Here is a 19,083-nt window from a genome sequence, read left to right as displayed (position 1 = left end):
GGATCAGTCTATTAACCCAGGGGTAGATGGTATTACATGGGGTTGATAAGGACCTGTTGGGGATCAGTCCATTAACCCAGGGGTAGATGGTATTATATGGGGTTGATAAGGACCTGTTGGGGATCAGTCCATTAACCCAGAGGTAGATGGTATTACATGGGGTTGATAAGGACCTGTTGAGGATCAGTCCATTAACCCAGGGGTAGATGGTATTATATGGGGTTGATAAGGACCTGTGGGGGGCCAGTACACAGTAATTAATTCTGACAACTCAAGTTCAATACATGATTCAAACCAAGTGATATTAGAGTACTGGGAATGATTTTCGGGGTATTAAATCTTGTTTAAATGTTTATGTCATGGGTGACACTGTAAAGAAGTCATTCTAGTTGATATGTTCATGTTGATCATACAGGCACATCTTTACGACTGGACATCACAACTTGCTTTGTGGTGTAGACGTTCTTTGTTTCTGAGCCTTATAATAATAAATAAAATGTTTCTGTGGGTTGTGTTTTCTCTACATCATACAAAGGTGATTAACATACAGGGCTCTCACACCCCGTTTTGGGGACTGGGGCCTGGGGCCCTTAGAATTGGGAAAAAATAATGGTGTTTTCCTTAGAATTGGGAAAACTTGGGGTCTAAATTGGGAAAAAAAGATACTTTTTTGCATATTCGGCCCCAAATATAGCAGATCGAGAGCCCTGATAGATTTTTTCCTCACTTCCTTATTAAATACTGGCATTTGCAATTATAAAAAAATACATCTGAACATTTCTGAGTGTTGATACCTAAATATTATAAAAACTGTGATACAGGTCTGCTACATAAGCTAGTCAGGAGAACACTATATGGTTGTCATAAAACATTAATTACATCACCTTACTTATCGTTGCTGTGACAAGACTACATACAGTGATGACACGTAATAATCGTTCAGTTTTTTGCTGAAATGCTGACCAGCTGTGAATCTTTTATGCACTTAAATTCAAAACATTTTAATTTCTTCAATTAAAATAAAAAGTGAGTTATGTGCATTTCATATAAAAAAGTTGAAGCCTTTAAGAGAAAATGACAATGATTATTTAAATATATGCAGTGATCAAAGATTATCTATAGCACACACTATTAGTGGATGCTTTTAGAGTGCAAATGGTGCAAAAAATACCACTGAAGAAATTCTGAATTAGCTGGACAAACTGTGATAACACATTTAATACTGAATAAAGCTTTATGGTTGTAGGGGATCAAAGTAGTGTTTGATACGGGACCTCCACTAGTCTACAGGCCATCCTTACCAAAATACTTGTTTACTGTGTATAGTGAGGGGATGTCATGTACTTAGTCCACTAGTCTACAGGCCATCCTTACCAAAATACTTGTTTACTGTGTATAGTGAGGGGGTGTCATGTACTTAGTCCTACAGGCCATCCTTACCAAAATACTTGTTTACTGTGTATAGTGAGGGGGTGTCATGTACTTAGTCCTACAGGCCATCCTTACCAAAATACTTGTTTACTGTGTATAGTGAGGGGGTGTCATGTACTTAGTCCTCTAGTCTACAGGCCATCCTTACCAAAATACTTGTTTACTGTGTATAGTGAGGGGGTGTCATGTACTTAGTCCTACAGGCCATCCTTACCAAAATACTTGTTTACTGTGTATAGTGAGGGGGTGTCATGTACTTAGTCCTACAGGCCATCCTTACCAAAATACTTGTTTACTTTGTATAGTGAGGGGGTGTCATGTACTTAGTCCTACAGGCCATCCTTACCAAAATACTTGTTTACTGTGTATAGTGAGGGGGTGTCATGTACTTAGTCCACTAGTCTACAGGCCATCCTTACCAAAATACTTGTTTACTGTGTATAGTGAGGGGATGTCATGTACTTAGTCCACTAGCCTACAGGCCATCCTTACCAAAATACTTGTTTACTGTGTATAGTGAGGGGATGTCATGTACTTAGTCCTACAGGCCATCCTTACCAAAATACTTGTTTACTGTGTATAGTGAGGGGGTGTCATGTACTTAGTCCTACAGGTCATCCTTACCAAAATACTTGTTTACTGTGTATAGTGAGGGGGTGTCATGTAATTTGTCCACTAGCCTACAGGCCATCCTAACCAAAATACTTGTTTACTGTGTATAGTGAGGGGGTGTCATGTACTTAGTCCTACAGGCCATCCTTACCAAAATACTTGTTTACTGTGTATAGTGAGGGGATGTCATGTACTTAGTCCTACAGGCCATCCTTACCAAAATACTTGTTTACTGTGTATAGTGAGGGGATGTCATGTACTTAGTCCACTAGCCTACAGGCCATCCTAACCAGAATACTTGTTTACTGTGTGTAATGAGGGGATGATAACAAAATCATTGAAAGTATTTTCAGTATCCTGGATGTGAATTACTGTTCAGTTTCACACTGTGAACTGTATATTAATCACCAGAACTACACAGCTTCGTTTAGTTTGTAAGGTTTATAAATTGCTGTATATAACTCTAAGGATGTGTGATCTGCTGTAACTCTAAGGATGTGTGATCTGCTGTAACTCTAAGGATGTGTGATCTGCTGTAACTAAGGATGTGTGATCTGCTGTAACTAAGTATGTGTGATCTGCTGTAACTAAGGATGTGTGATCTGCTGTAACTAAGGATGTGTGATCTGCTGTAACTAGAATGTGTGATCTGCTGTAACTCTAAGTATGTGTGATCTGCTGTAACTCTAAGGATGTGTGATCTGTTGTAACTCTTAGGATGTGTGATCTGCTGTAACTCTAAGTATGTGTGATCTGCTGTAACTCTAAGGGTGTGTGATCTGTGGTAACTATAAGGATGTGTGATCTGTGGTAACTCTAAGGATGTGTGATATGCTGTAACTAAGGTTGTGTGATCTGCTGTAACTAAGTATGTGTGATCTGCTGTAACTCCAAGGATGTGTGATCTGTGGTAACTATAAGGATGTGTGATCTGTGGTAACTATAAGGATGTGTGATCTGCTGTAACTAAGTATGTGTGATCTGTTGTAACTCTAAGGATGTGTGATCTGTGGTAACTATAAGGATGTGTGATCTGCTGTAACTAAGTATGTGTGATCTGTTGTAACTAAGGATGTGTGATCTGTTGTAACTCTAAGGATGCGTGATATGCTGTAACTAAGGGTGTGTGATCTGTGGTAACTCTAAGGATGTGTGATATGCTGTAACTAAGGGTGTGTGATCTGTGGTAACTCTTAGGATGTGTGATCTGCTGTTACTCTAAGTATGTGTGATCTGCTGTAACTCTAAGGATGTGTGATATGCTGTAGCTCTTAGGATGTGCAATCTGCTGTAACTTTAAGTAACTTTAAATTTATTTGCCTCTGATGATCTTGTACTGGGGATCACAGATAAATTTTTTTCACCTTGAACAGATCTACATACTTTTGTATAATACTCATAACTTACGTGTGTATCTCATTAAAACCTTGCAGTATTATCACTCTTTGTGAGAACAAAAGGCCACATTTGGGCCTGTGTTCACAGCAAACATACATTGTGTTGTGGTTAGCCTTTCCTCTTCAGTAGTGTAGCCCTTGTCTCACCTGTTATTACAAGTCTCAAATCTTTAGGTGTTATGTCAATACACAGTGTTACATGGCTCTGTTGTACTTGTTAAATAAGTTCCATTATATTGTTTTAGGCTTTGAACTGTAGTTTAAAGGTGAGTAAACACAGAGCTGTCATTCTTGTTTCATGGTGTTGTACAAACAGCTACTTCCAGTCTTTCTTACCTCCATAATTCACATTTCTCCTGTCACTGTTTTATCAAAATATAATAATGCTGTATACTACAATAATAATAATCATCTATAGTTGAAACAAATGACAATAGAGAGTGAAGGTAACAGTAAATATCCTGATATTAAGGTGAAATAATAGAGAGTGAAGGTAACAGTAAATATCCTGATATTAAGGCAAAATAATAGAGAGTGAAGGTAACAGTAAATATCCTGATATTAAGGCAAAATAATAGAGAGTGAGGGTAACGGTAAATATCCTGATATTAAGGTGAAATAATAGAGAGTCAGGGTAAGTCATTAAATATCCTGATATTAAGGCAAAATAATAGAGAGTGAGGGTAACAGTAAATATCCTGATATTAAGGTGAAATAATAGAGAGTGAGGGTAACAGTCAGTAAATATCCTGATATTAAGGTGAAATAATAGAGAGTGAGGGTAACAGTAAATATCCTGATATTAAGGCAAAATAATAGAGAGTGAAGGTAACAGTAAATATCCTGATATTAAGGCAAAATAATAGAGAGTGAAGGTAACAGTCAGTAAATATCCTGATATTAAGGTGAAATAATAGAGAGTTAGTGTAACAGTCAGTAAATATCCTGATATTAAGGTGAAATAATAGAGAGTGAGGGTAACAGTCAGTAAATATCCTGATATTAAGGCAAAATAATAGAGAGTCAGGGTAAGTCATTAAATATCCTGATATTAAGGTGAAATAATAGAGAGTGAGGGTAACAGTCAGTAAATATCCTGATATTAAGGTGAAATAATAGAGAGTGAGGGTAACAGTCAGTAAATATCCTGATATTAAGGCAAAATAATAGAGAGTGAAGGTAACAGTAAATATCCTGATATTAAGGTGAAATAATAGAGAGTGAAGGTAACAGTAAATATCCTGATATTAAGGCAAAATAATAGAGAGTGAGGGTAACAGTAAATATCCTGATATTAAGGCAAAATAATAGAGAGTGAAGGTAACATTAAATATCCTGATATTAAGGCAAAATAATAGAGAGTGAAGGTAGTAATCAGTAAATATCCTGATATTAAGGTGAAATAATAGAGAGTGAAGGTAACAGTCAGTAAATATCCTGATATTAAGAGTGAAATAATAGAGAGTGAAATAATAGAGAGTAAACAGTCAGTAAATATCCTGATATTAAGGTGAAATAATAGAGAGTGAGGGTAACAGTCAGTAAATATCCTGATATTAAGGTGAAATAATAGAGAGTGAAGGTAACAGTAAATATCCTGATATTAAGGTGAAATAATAGAGAGTGAAGGTAACAGTAAATATCCTGATATTAAGGTGAAATAATAGAGAGTGAGGGTAACAGTAAATATCCTGATATTAAGGCAAAATAATAGAGAGTCAGGGTAAGTCATTAAATATCCTGATATTAAGGTGAAATAATAGAGAGTTAGGGTAACAGTCAGTAAATATCCTGATATTAAGGTGAAATAATAGAGAGTTAGGGTAACAGTTAATATCCTGATATTAAGGTGAAATAATAGAGAGTGAGGGTAACAGTAAATATCCTGATATTAAGGCAAAATAATAGAGAGTGAGGGTAACAGTCAGTAAATATCCTGATATTAAGGCAAAATAATAGAGAGTGAGGGTAACAGTAAATATCCTGATATTAAGGTGAAATAATAGAGAGTGAGGGTAACAGTAAATATCCTGATATTAAGGTGAAATAATAGAGAGTGAGGGTAACAGTAAATATCCTGATATTAAGGTGAAATAATAGAGAGTGAAGGTAACAGTAAATATCCTGATATTAAGGTGAAATAATAGAGAGTGAGGGTAACAGTAAATATCCTGATATTAAGGCAAAATAATAGAGAGTGAGGGTAACAGTAAATATCCTGATATTAAGGCAAAATAATAGAGAGTGAGGGTAACAGTCAGTAAATATCCTGATAGGGTTAAATATCCTGATATTAAGTCAAAATAATAGAGAGTGAGGGTAACAGTAAATATCCTGATATTAAGGCAAAATAATAGAGAGTGAAGGTAACAGTAAATATCCTGATATTAAGGCAAAATAATAGAGAGTGAAGGTAACAGTAAATATCCTGATATTAAGGCAAAATAATAGAGAGTGAAGGTAACAGTAAATATCCTGATATTAAGGCAAAATAATAGAGAGAGGTAACAGAAATATCCTGATATTAAGGTAATAGAGAGTGAAGGTAACAGTAAATATCCTGATATTAAGGCAAAATAATAGAGAGTGAGTGAGGTAACAGTAAATATCCTGATATTAAGTAAATAGAGAGTGAGGGTAACAGTCAGTAAATATCCTGATATTAAGGTGAAATAATAGAGAGTGAGGGTAACAGTCAGTAAATATCCTGATATTAAGGTGAAATAATAGAGAGTGAGGGTAACAGTCAGTAAATATCCTGATATTAAGGCAAAATACCACAAAAGTTTGATTCTGTAGTGGGTTTTATGTTGTCTGACATACATCTATTGATAAGTATGCACAAGATTTCGTACTGGTCTTACACATACTCTTACTCGCTGTCACTCCTCTGTGCCTTGTCATGTTAAACCGTGCTGACAGATATATACCATTGACCAGCAATCATCAAAAGTAATTTACAGGGAAAAAGTACAGCGTGGCTTGTTAATTGGAACATTTAAATCCCACTTAATCCACATAGGTATTACTGTTAAAAGCATAGCTAAAACTCTAATAGTGTGTAATTAAAGATATTGAAACCCTTTAATTTGCCTGTATTTACATATGTTTATACAAATTCCTTATAAAAACTTTGTGTGATTCAAATTTTTTGATGGCCAAATATTCCTCGAATTCAGATCTCTGTTAATGAAAAAAAATTATCATTCTTCAGGGAGTATTTACCTACTACTGTATATAGGGGAGACAAGATCTAAATGTTTACCTACTACTGTATATAGGGGGAGACAAGATCTAAATGTTTACCTACTACTGCTGTATATAGGTGAGACAAGATCTAAATGTTTACCTACTGTATATAGGGGAGACAAGATCTAAATGTTTACCTACTACTGTATATAGGGGGAGACAAGATCTAAATGTTTACCTACTGTATATAGGGGAGACAAGATCTAAATGTTTACCTACTGTATATAGGGGAGACAAGATCTAAATGTTTACCTACTACTATATATAGGGGAGACAAGATCTAAATGTTTACCTACTGTATATAGGGGGAGACAAGATCTAAATGTTTACCTACTGTATATAGGGGAGACAAGATCTAAATGTTTACCTACTACATAGGGGAGACTGTATATACTGTATATAGGAGACAAGATCTAAATATTTACCTACTGTATATAGAGGAGACAAGATCTAAATGTTTACCTACTACTATATATAGGGGAGACAAGATCTAAATGTTTACCTACTACTACTGTATATAGGGGAGACAAGATCTAAATGTTTACCTACTGTATATAGGGGAGACAAGATCTAAATGTTTCCCTACTACTGTATATAGAGGAGACAAGATCTAAATATTTACCTACTGTATATAGAGGAGACAAGATCTAAATGTTTACCTACTACTATATATAGGGGAGACAAGATCTAAATGTTTACCTACTACTACTGTATATAGGGGAGACAAAACCTAAATGTTTACCTACTACTGTATATAGAGGAGACAAGATCTAAATGTTTACCTGCTACTGTATATAGAGGAGACAAGATCTAAATGTTTACCTACTACTGTATATAGGGGAGACAAGATCTAAATGTTTACCTACTACTATATATAGGGGAGACAAGATCTAAATGTTTACCTACTGTATATAGAGGAGACAAGATCTAAATGTTTACCTACTACTGCTGTATATAGGGGAGACAAGATCTAAATGTTTACCTACTGTATATAGGGGAGACAAGATCTAAATGTTTACCTACTGTATATAGAGGAGACAAGATCTAAATGTTTACCTACTACTGTATATAGGGGAGACAAGATCTAAATGTTTACCTACTACTACTGTATATAGGGGAGACAAGATCTAAATGTTTACCTACTGTATATAGGGGAGACAAGATCTAAATGTTTACCTACTGTATAAAGGGGGAGACAAGATCTAAATGTTTACCTACTACTGTATATAGAGGAGACAAGATCTAAATATTTACCTACTGTATATAGAGGAGACAAGATCTAAATAATTACCTACTACTATATATAGGGGAGACAAGATCTAAATGTTTACCTACTACTACTGTATATAGGGGAGACAAGATCTAAATGTTTACCTACTACTGTATATAGAGGAGACAAGATCTAAATGTTTACCTGCTACTGTATATAGAGGAGACAAGATCTAAATGTTTACCTACTACTATATATAGGGGAGACAAGATCTAAATGTTTACCTACTACTGTATATAGGGGAGACAAGATCTAAATGTTTACCTACTACTATATATAGGGGAGACAAGATCTAAATGTTTACCTACTACTATATATAAGGGAGACAAGATCTAAATGTTTACCTACTACTATATATAGGGGAGACAATATCTAAATGTTTACCTACTACTATATATAGGGGAGACAAGATCTAAATGTTTACCTACTGTATATAGGGGAGACAAGATCTAAATGTTTACCTACTACTGTATATAGAGGGAGACAAGATCTAAATGTTTACCTACTACTGTATATAGGGGAGACAAGATCTAAATGTTTACCTACTACTGTATATAGGGGGAGACAAGATCTAAATGTTTACCTACTACTATATATAGGGGAGACAAGATCTAAATGTTTACCTACTGTATATAGGGGAGACAAGATCTAAATGTTTACCTACTGTATATAGGGGAGACAAGATCTAAATGTTTACCTACTGTATATAGAGGAGACAAGATCTAAATGTTTACCTACTACTGCTATATAGGGGAGACAAGATCTAAATGTTTACCTACTGTATATAGGGGAGACAAGATCTAAATGTTTACCTACTGTATATAGGGGAGACAAGATCTAAATGTTTTACCTACTCTATATAGGGGAGACAAGATCTAAATGTTTACCTACTGTATAAAGGGGGAGACAAGATCTAAATGTTTACCTACTGTATATAGGGGAGACAAGATCTAAATGTTTACCTACTACTGTATATAGGGGAAACAAGATCTAAATGTTTACCTACTACTATATATAGGGGAGACAATATCTAAATGTTTACCTACTGTATATAGGGGAGACAAGATCTAAATGTTTACCTACTGTATAAAGGGGGAGACAAGATCTAAATGTTTACCTACTGTATATAGGGGAGACAAGATCTAAATGTTTACCTACTACTATATATAGGGGAGACAAGATCTAAATGTTTACCTACTGTATATAGGGGAGACAAGATCTAAATGTTTTACCTACTGTATAAAGGGGGAGACAAGATCTAAATGTTTACCTACTGTATATAGGGGAGACAAGATCTAAATGTTTACCTACTACTGTATATAGGGGAGACAAGATCTAAATGTTTACCTACTGCTATATATAGGGGAAACAAGATCTAAATGTTTACCTACTGCTATATATAGGGGAAACAAGATCTAAATGTTTACCTACTACTATATATAGGGGAGACAATATCTAAATGTTTACCTGCTACTGTATATAGGGGAGACAAGATCTAAATGTTTACCTACTGTATATAGGGGAGACAAGATCTAAATGTTTACACACTACTATATATAGGGGAGACAAGATCTAAATGTTTACCTACTGTATATAGGGGAGACAATATCTAAATGTTTACCTACTACTGTATATAGGGGAGACAGGATCTAAATGTTTACCTACTGTATATAGGGGAGATAAGATCTAAATGTTTACCTACTGTATAAAGGGGGAGACAAGATCTATATGTTTACCTACTGTATATAGGGGAGACAAGATATAAATGTTTACCTACTACTATATATAGGGGAGACAAGATATTCCTCTGTACAGTGATGTGTTAACCTTTTTTTGACATTCAGGACATGATGTTTGTCATTATACATATAGGTTTTGAAATTGATATCACCAGATAAGTTGTTGCCAGGAAATAATGATCTATGTATGTATCTATATCACACTTTAATTGTTATTTGTTAAGAAGAGGTGAGAAATTACACAGCTTCTTTCAATGGATATTGATCAGGTGTAAAAGTCGGAGTAGTAATGGTGGTAGATATTGATGAGGGAGACAAGCATACACAAGATTAGGCCAAGACAAGCTAATACACTTCTTCTGATTCAATGCTTAAATCATTGTCATTAACAGCTGATGCACCCCACTGTCATCCAGAGCTCAGCCCACTGTCATCCAGAGCTCACCCCACTGTCATCCAGAGCTCAACCCACCGTCATCCAGAGCTCACCCCACCGTCATCCAGAGCTCAACCCACCGTCATCCAGAGCTCACCCCACTGTCATCCAGAGCTCAACCCACTGTCATTCAGAGCTCAACCCACTGTCATTCAGAGCTCAACTCACTGTCATCCAGAGCTCAACCCACTGTCATCCAGAGCTCAACCCACTGTCATCCAGAGCTCACCCCACTGTCATCCAGAGCTCAACCCACTGTTGTCCACAGCTCTGAACCTCTGTTGTCCACAGATTTGAACCTCTGTTAATCACAGCTCTGAACCTCTGTTGTCCACAGCTCTGAACCTCTATTGTTCTCATCTCTGAAACTCTGTTGTCCTTAGCTCTGAACCTCTGTTGCCCACAGCACTGAACCTCTGTTATACACAGCTATGAACCTCTATTGTCCACAGCTCTGAACCTCTGTTGTTCACAGCTCTGAACCTCTGTTGTTCACAGCTCTGAACCTCTATTGTCCTCATCTCTGAACCTCTGTTGTCCTTAGCTCTGAACCTCTGTTGTTCACAGCTCTGAACCTCTGTTGTCCACAGCTCTGAACCTCTGTTGTCCACAGCTCTGAACCTCTGTTAATTACAGCTCTGAACCTCTGTTGTCCACAGCTCTGAACCTCTGTTGTCCACAGCTCTGAACCTCTGTTGTCCACAGCTCTGAACCTCTGTTGTCCACAGCTCTGAACCTCAGTTGCCCACAGCTCTGAACCTCTGTTGTCCACATCTCTGAACCTCTGTTGTCCACAGCTCTGAACCTCTGTTGTCCACAGCTCTGAACCTCTGTTGTCCACAGCTCTGAACCTCTGTTGCCCACAGCTCTGAACCTCTGTTGCCCACAGCTCTGAACCTCTGTTGCCCACAGCTCTGAACCTCTGTTGTCCACAGCTCTGAACCTCTGTTGTCCTTAGCACTGTGTTAGAAAGGATGTAAAGAATACCGGATAAATTTGATACAAAGAATCAATAAGAATCTTGAGTGATTGCCTGGTATAGATGACTTATATTGGTTTGGCCTTTATTCCTTAATCCTCTTTGTCTCATTGATAGTAATTTTGTGATGGCTGGCCTGAAGCATCCAACAGCAGGTTTCCTAGGGTCAAGGCTTCAGCTTTGGAGAATGTTTCTTTGTAAGGATGGCTGGGATGTTTGTGAGATGTAGTGTATGAGGGGTTTGTATAGGGTGGTTTTTACCAATAATTAAGGATATTTCTCCATTACATGTTTGGTTCCTCGTTCAGTGTAAGATCTGGATGTTTTTAGTGAATTGTGTATGACAGTAGACCTGGTTGAATTTTAGTAGTTTTTGTTAGCCTTATCCTTTTTTGTGGAAAAACTGGAGTTTATAAAATGTGTGTATGGACAGTGGACCTTGTGGAGCCATTGTAGATGATGCTTCCTCAGTTCTTTCATCATTGAGAAGTGTCTAGTCATTGCTACTTAAACCAGCTCTGTCTTTGCTAACAGGTTTGGCTTTTAAAGTTATCTGTGATTCCGGTAATAGGCTCAGGAATAGGTGACAGTGGTAATGTTAAATGCCTGCTTTATACCTAACAAGGAAGTCATGTCAAGTACCTAGAGTAATGATGTATCATAGTCAACATTCCTTTGTAGTATTTTTGATATTCTATAAAAAGGCACATCGATAATGAGCATTCAAGTCCCTGCTCAACATTCTAATGTGACTGCCATTTCAAAATTTACACGGTGTATCAAGTCAGTTGTTTTTATTTTTGTTTAAAAGTCGAAATGTTTTCTTTAAATATCAAGATTAAGTTACAAATATGATGGCTTTGGTCATATGATTGTTACTGCTGTACAGATTGATCATGTGATCATCACTTTTACAGATTGGTCATGTGATCATCACTTTTACAGATTGGTCATGTGATCATCACTTTTACAGATTGGTCATGTGATCATCACTTTTACAGATTGATCATGTGATCATCACTTTTACAGATTGGTCATGTGATCATTACTTTCACAGATTTGTCTTGTGATCATCACTGCTGTAAAGATGTGTTATGTGATGGTAATTTTGAAAATTTGGTCATTGATGTTAACTTATTAACTTTGAAAGTTATTTCATTGGCATGTGACTTTAGTTAGGGACTGGTTGCAGTAGCAACAGAAAATATGATGGGAAGTGAGTGTTTGTGAGTAGTCTGGCAGATGGACGGGGCTGAATCAGGTGTGGCAGAGTCCATTGTGGGGTTGGACACCCTGATAGACCTACAAGGCATAGCTCTATTGTTAGGCCAGGTAACAACACAGGGCTTCAAAATTAATGTTGTTAAACCTCAATCAGGATGATTTGTCTAGATTCATCACGCTACAGACCTGCCATATACAGTGCCACTATTTAGCTGTTTCTTCTACTGTTTGTGCCATGTGGTCAAATGTTTTCACTGTACAACTCTGACAGAATTTCTTCTAGAATGCTACAAGGCTGATAAAACACAATGTCACAAGGCTGATAAAACAATGTTACAAGGCTGATAAAACACAATGTTACAAGGCTGATAAAACACTGTTACAAGGCTGATAAAACACAATGTTACAAGGCTGATAAAACACTGTTACAAGGCTGATAAAACAATGTTACAAGGCTGATAAAACACTGTTACAAGGCTGATGAGAAAAATCAGATTATGTACTCATTATAATATATATATTACCTGTTGTAAAGGAACAGGAATTTATTGAAAGCTATGTTTTTTGTTTATAAGTAGGAGATCCCGCTGTTAATGTTTCATTGTTCTCTTGTTTTGTTGTTTTAGCTGAAGCAGCTGCTGACGAATGCGTTTGATGACTTGATTGATGATGATGAGTTCTCCATCACATCAGATGAGGGCGGTCCGTCAACCAATGCCAGCCTTCATCTGGGCACCAAGATAGAAAGTCCTGGGTAGATATCTTTTTTTCTTTATGATAAAATTTACTGCGTACTCACTGACCTGTCTAAACATTGATCAGTAGATGTATATAATTTTGTTGAGCTGTGATGAGATTTTGAAATATAGCTTCAAATAATTTTGTAACACTAATTCATGTAAATGCAGAAAAAGAACAAAAAATGATCATTTTTCACAATGCATGAGGTACAATGGGTTATGTCTAGATCAGTTGTAGTATTACTAGAAACGTTTAAAGGAATCATCAGACATTGTTAACACTATATGATTCATTGTCTTTGTATACAGAGATGGAGCTGAGTCTGAAACATTCCTGGAACCCCGTGGTCAGTGGGCTCCTGTAGCCTACCAGGGCATGCCTGCCTCCGCTCCTGTCATCCCTCCCCAATCTCTTGCCACCATATATGAGGCCTCATCAGTGAGAAGTTCCCAGGAAAATCCACTCAGAAGCTCACAGGATATGTCTGTCCGTGGTTCACAGGATCTGCTGCGGAGCTCACAGGAAGACTTCTCAGTTAGGAACTCACGAGACCAGCCATTACGCAGTTCCCAGGAATACAGAGAGCAGCCTCTAAGGAGTTCACAGGAATACCGGGATCAACCACTGAGGGGGTCGCAGGATTACCAACAGAACTACCAAGATTATCACCAAGCAGGGGGAGGGGCTTTGAACTCTGGTGAAGAGTTCCAAAGTGATGGATACCATAGTAACAGTGAACAGGAAAGTGCTACACCTAGTTATAACCTAAATCCTCAGGCTTTCGATTGGATAAACCAGGCAACACAGGATAGTCAGGTGATTCAGCCACAGCCAATGGGAGTGCAGGGTGGATATGGGGGCTATCAAGGTGGGGTAATTGATGAACGTGTATCAACTCGATATCCTGACCTACCAGTCCGACAGGAGACTGAGGGGGGCAACAATGTTGGGCCTCCCAATGACCCCCAAACATACCACCTCCACCACTACGCTGAGGATCAGCCAAGGGGAGGCAACTTCCAGCCATACACAAGTTTACCTCATTCTCAAGGGTATCAGACCACAGGGGTCACACATGACTTCTATAACCCTTCAACAGTTAGTGATGATAGACATTACCATACCAACAGTGCTGACCCTTATGTATCCCATGATGAGGGTCAAAGTCATGACCAGTATGGGTCATATGACCAGGCTCGAGGTCAAGGGAAGTTGTTTGGATCAAAGGAATACCAAGAGGACTACAGAGTACAGTACCAGAGAAGACAAGGTCCAACAGGGGAGAGAACTGAGGAGGAGGACCGATCCCCCAGACGGGAAAAACCCAAAGCCCCAGAGGAAAAAACTGGTATGTTATCAACACAATTAGTTTATGTTGATGAGACAGAAATACATTGATATAAGATAGTCCTTGTAGTCTTTGTAGTAAGGGATTTTTATAATTTTTTTTTTGTGAAAAACATTTTTAAAACCAAGTAAATTTGAATGCAATCACAGGGCTTTCACACCCCATTTTGGGACTGGGGCCCAGGGCCCTTAGAATTGGGAAAAATAACGTTGTTTTCCTTAGAATTGGGAAAACTTGGGGTCTAAATTAGGAAAAAAAATACTATTTTGCAATATTCGGTCCCAAATCTGGCAGATCGAGAGCCCTGAGTCAAATGGAGTTGTTAATTCCAGATAATTAGATTAGACAAATTCTTTGTCCCCTGTTATAGATTTACTGTGTGTAACATGTAGCTGTTTGAATATTTTAGGTTGTCCTAAATGAGAGAAATCAAGTTAATGGTAAAGACATCTATGTAACTGTAGACTTGTAGGTAAAATGGAGGGAGTAGATTGATATAACGTTATGTATGATATGTATTGGTACAGAGGAAACTGGTGGCCTTGACCCACGGCAGTACTCACAGTTACAAGTGCTATACAAGGCACGAGGACGAAAGCTGGAGGAAATAACTAACGAGTATGAGATTCTCAAACAGGAGACGGGCCGGGAGATACGTATACTCAAACATCAAGTCTCTGTGGCAAAAGGTACAGTAGATGACCTGTCCTGTTGGTGAATTTGTGTGGTGACTGTCCTGTTGGTGAATTTGTGTGGTGACTGTCCTGTTGGTGAATTTGTGTGGTGACAGTCTTGTTGGTGAATTTGTGTGGTGACTGTCCTGTAGGTGACCTCTCCTGTTGGTGAATTTGTGTGGTGACTGTCCTGTTGGTGAATTTGTGTGGTGACCTGTCCTGTTTGTGAATTTGTGTGGTGACTGTCCTGTTGGTGAATTTGTGTGGTGACTGTCCTGTTGGTGAATTTGTGTGGTGACTGTCTTGTTGGTGAATTTGTGTGGTGACTGTCCTGTAGGTGAATTTGTGTGGTGACTGTCCTGTTGGTGAATTTGTGTGGTGACTGTCCTGTTGATGAATTTGTGTGGTGACTGTCCTGTTGTTAAATTTGTGTGATGACTGTCCTGTTGGTGAATTTGTGTGGTGACTGTCCTGTAGGTGACCTCTCCTGTTGGTGAATTTGTGTGGTGACTATCCTGTTGGTGAATTTGTGTGGTGACTGTCCTGTTGGTGAATTTGTGTGGTGACCTGTCCTGTTTGTGAATTTGTGTGGTTGGTGACTTGTGTGTGACTGTCCTGTTGGTGAATTTGTGTGGTGACTGTCCTGTTGGTGAATTTGTGTGGTGACTTGTCCTGTTGGTGAATTTGTGTGGTGACTGTCCTGTTGGTGAATTTGTGTGGTGACTGTCCTGTTGGTGAATTTGTGTGGTGACTGTCTTGTTGGCGAATTTGTGTGGTGACTGTCCTGTTTGTGAATTTGTGTGGTGACTGTCCTGTTAGTGAATTTGTGTGGTGACTGTCCTGTTTGTGAATTTGTGTGGTGACTGTCCTGTTAGTGAATTTGTGTGGTGACTGTCCTGTTTGTGAATTTGTGTGGTGACTGTCTTGTTGGCGAATTTGTGTGGTGACTGTCCTGTTTGTGAATTTGTGTGGTGACTGTCCTGTTAGTGAATTTGTGTGGTGACTGTCCTGTTGGTGAATTTGTGTGGTGACCTGTCCTGTTTGTGAATTTGTGTGGTGACTGTCCTGTAGGTGACCTGTCCTGTTTGTGAATTTGTGTGGTGACCTGTCCTGTTTGTGAATTTGTGTGGTGACTGTCCTGTTTGTGTGGTGAGTGTTTTACAAATTTGTGTGGTGTGTGGTGACTGTCCTGTTGTGTGAATTTGTTTGTGTGGTGACTGTGGTGACTGTCTTGTTGGTGAATTTGTGTGGTGACTATCTTGTTGGTGAATTTTTGTGGTGACTGTCCTGTTGGTGAATTTGTGTGGTGACTGTCCTGTTGGTGAATTTGTGTGGTGACTGTCCTGTTTGTGAATTTGTGTGGTGACTGTCACTGTATTTAGGTGAATTTGTGTGGTGACTAAAAGGCTGTGTTATGTGAATTTGTGTGGTGACTGTCCTGTTTTGAATTGGTGTGGTGATTTGTAGTGGTGACAGTCAGTGGTGACAAACAAATTGGTGTTTGTGTGCTTACTGTCTTGGTGTGAATTTGTGAATTTGTGTGGTGACTGTCCTGTTACAAACAAATGAATTTGTGTGGTGACTTATGTTTTTGTGAAAAACACTTTGTGTTTTACAAACAAATGGCTGTTTTATGCTTATTGTGTGGTGACTGTCACAGATATTTGTGTTTTGTTTTACAAACAAATAAAAGGTGTTTTATGCTTGTTGGCTTTGTGTGGTGACTGTCCTGTTATTTGTGTGGTCAGTGTTTTACAAACAAATGTGGGCTGTTTTATGCTTATTGGCTTGTTAAGTGTGAATTTGTTTAGTCAGTGTTTTACAAACAAATAAAAGGCTGTTTTATGCTTATTGGCTTGGTAAGGGTGTGATATTTAGGTTTAGTCAGTGTTTTACAAACAAATAAAAGGCTGTTTTATGCTTATTGGCTTGGTAAGGGAAAACACTGATATTTGTTTAGTCAGTGTTTTACAAACAAATAAAAAATTTAAACAACTAGAAAGTCTGAGCTGGCTGTTTTATGCTTATTGGCTTGGTAAGGAAAAACACAGATTTGGTTTGTCAGTGTTTTACAAACAAATAAAAGGCTGTTTTATGCTTATTGGCTTGGTAAGGAAAAACACAGATATTTAGGTTTGTGTGTTTTACAAACAAATAAAAGGCTGTTTTATGCTTATTGTTGGTAAGGAAAAACACAGATATTTAGGTTTAATTGTTTTACAAACAAATAAAAGGCTGTTTTATGCTTATTGGCTTGGTAAGGAAAAACACAGATATTTAGGTTTAGTCAGTGTTTTACAAACAAATAAAAGGCTGTTTTATGCTTATTGGCTTGGTAAGGAAAAACACAGATATTTAGGTTTAGTCAGTGTTTTACAAACAAATAAAAGGCTGTTTTATGCTTATTGGCTTGGTAAGGAAAAACACTGATATTTAGGTTTAGTCAGTGTTTTACAAACAAATAAAAGGCTGTTTTATGCTTATTGGCTTGTAAGGAAAAACACAGATATTTAGGTTTAGTCAGTGTTTTACAAACAAATAAAAGGCTGTTTTATGCTTATTGGCTTGGTAAGCGAAAACACAGATATTTAGGTTTAGTCAGTGTTTTACAAACAAATAAAAGGCTGTTTTATGCTTATTGGCTTGGTAAGGAAAAACACAGATATTTAGGTTTAGTCAGTGTTTTACAAACAAATAAAAGGCTGTTTTATGCTTATTGGCTTGGTAAGGAAAAACACAGATATTTAGGTTTAGTCAGTGTTTTACAAACAAATAAAAGGCTGTTTTATGCTTATTGGCTTGGTAAGGGAAAACACAGATATTTAGGTTTAGTCAGTGTTTTACAAACAAATAAAAGGCTGTTTTATGCTTATTGGCTTGGTAAGGAAAAACACAGATATTTAGGTTTAGTCAGTGTTTTACAAACAAATAAAAGGCTGTTTTATGCTTATTGGCTTGGTAAGGAAAAACACAGATATTTAGGTTTAGTCAGTGTTTTACAAACAAATAAAAGGCTGTTTTATGCTTATTGGCTTGGTAAGCGAAAACACAGATATTTAGGTTTAGTCAGTGTTTTACAAACAAATAAAAGGCTGTTTTATGCTTATTGGCTTGGTAAGGAAAAACACAGATATTTAGGTTTAGTCAGTGTTTTACAAACAAATAAAAGGCTGTTTTATGCTTATTGGCTTGGTAAGGGAAAACACAGATATTTAGGTTTAGTCAGTGTTTTACAAACAAATAAAAGGCTGTTTTATGCTTATTGGCTTGGTAAGGGAAAACACAGATATTTAGGTTTAGTCAGTGTTTTACAAACAAATAAAAGGCTGTTTTATGCTTATTGGCTTGGTAAGGAAAGACACAGATATTTAGGTTTAGTCAGTGTTTTACAAACAAATAAAAGGCTGTTTTATGCTTATTGGCTTGGTAAGGGAAAACACTGATATTTAGGTTTAGTCAGTGTTTTACAAACAAATAAAAGGCTGTTTTATGCTTATTGGCTTGGTAAGGAAAAACACTGATATTTAGGTTTAGTCAGTGTTTTACAAACAAATAAAAGGCTGTTTTATGCTTATTGGCTTGGTAAGGAAAAACACAGATATTTAGGTTTAGTCAGTGTTTTACAAACAAATAAAAGGCTGTTTTATGCTTATTGGCTTGGTAAGGAAAACACTGATATTTAGGTTTAGTCAGTGTTTTACAAACAAATAAAAGGCTGTTTTATGCTTATTGGCTTGGTAAGGAAAAACACAGATATTTAGGTTTAGTCAGTGTTTTACAAACAAATAAAAGGCTGTTTTATGCTTATTGGCTTGGTAAGGAAAAACACTGATATTTAGGTTTAGTCAGTGTTTTACAAACAAATAAAAGGCTGTTTTATGCTTATTGGCTTGGTAAGGAAAAACACAGATATTTAGGTTTAGTCAGTGTTTTACAAACAAATAAAAGGCTGTTTTATGCTTATTGGCTTGGTAAGGAAAAAC

General features: G+C 37.2%; 1 protein-coding gene across 1 annotated transcript in view; it reads left to right on the top strand.

Moving 5' to 3' along the window:
• LOC132554879 (centrosomal protein of 152 kDa-like) overlaps positions 1–19,083 on the top strand; it is a 73,886-nt gene that overhangs the window by 11,944 nt on the left and 42,859 nt on the right. The window contains 5 exon segments of the mRNA XM_060219207.1: positions 12,964–13,091; positions 13,387–13,469; positions 13,472–13,622; positions 13,624–14,426; positions 14,954–15,115. Of these exon segments, the coding sequence (XP_060075190.1) occupies positions 12,964–13,091; positions 13,387–13,469; positions 13,472–13,622; positions 13,624–14,426; positions 14,954–15,115 (1,327 nt within the window).

The sequence above is a fragment of the Ylistrum balloti genome, unplaced genomic scaffold (genome assembly GCF_031769215.1).
Source record: "Ylistrum balloti isolate Yb309-2 unplaced genomic scaffold, AGI_CSIRO_Ybal_v1 Utg370448, whole genome shotgun sequence".
In the NCBI taxonomy this organism is placed as follows: Eukaryota; Metazoa; Mollusca; class Bivalvia; order Pectinida; family Pectinidae; genus Ylistrum; species Ylistrum balloti.
The sequence above is the reverse complement of the archived record's forward strand: the minus strand, read 5'-3'. Positions and strand labels throughout refer to the sequence as shown.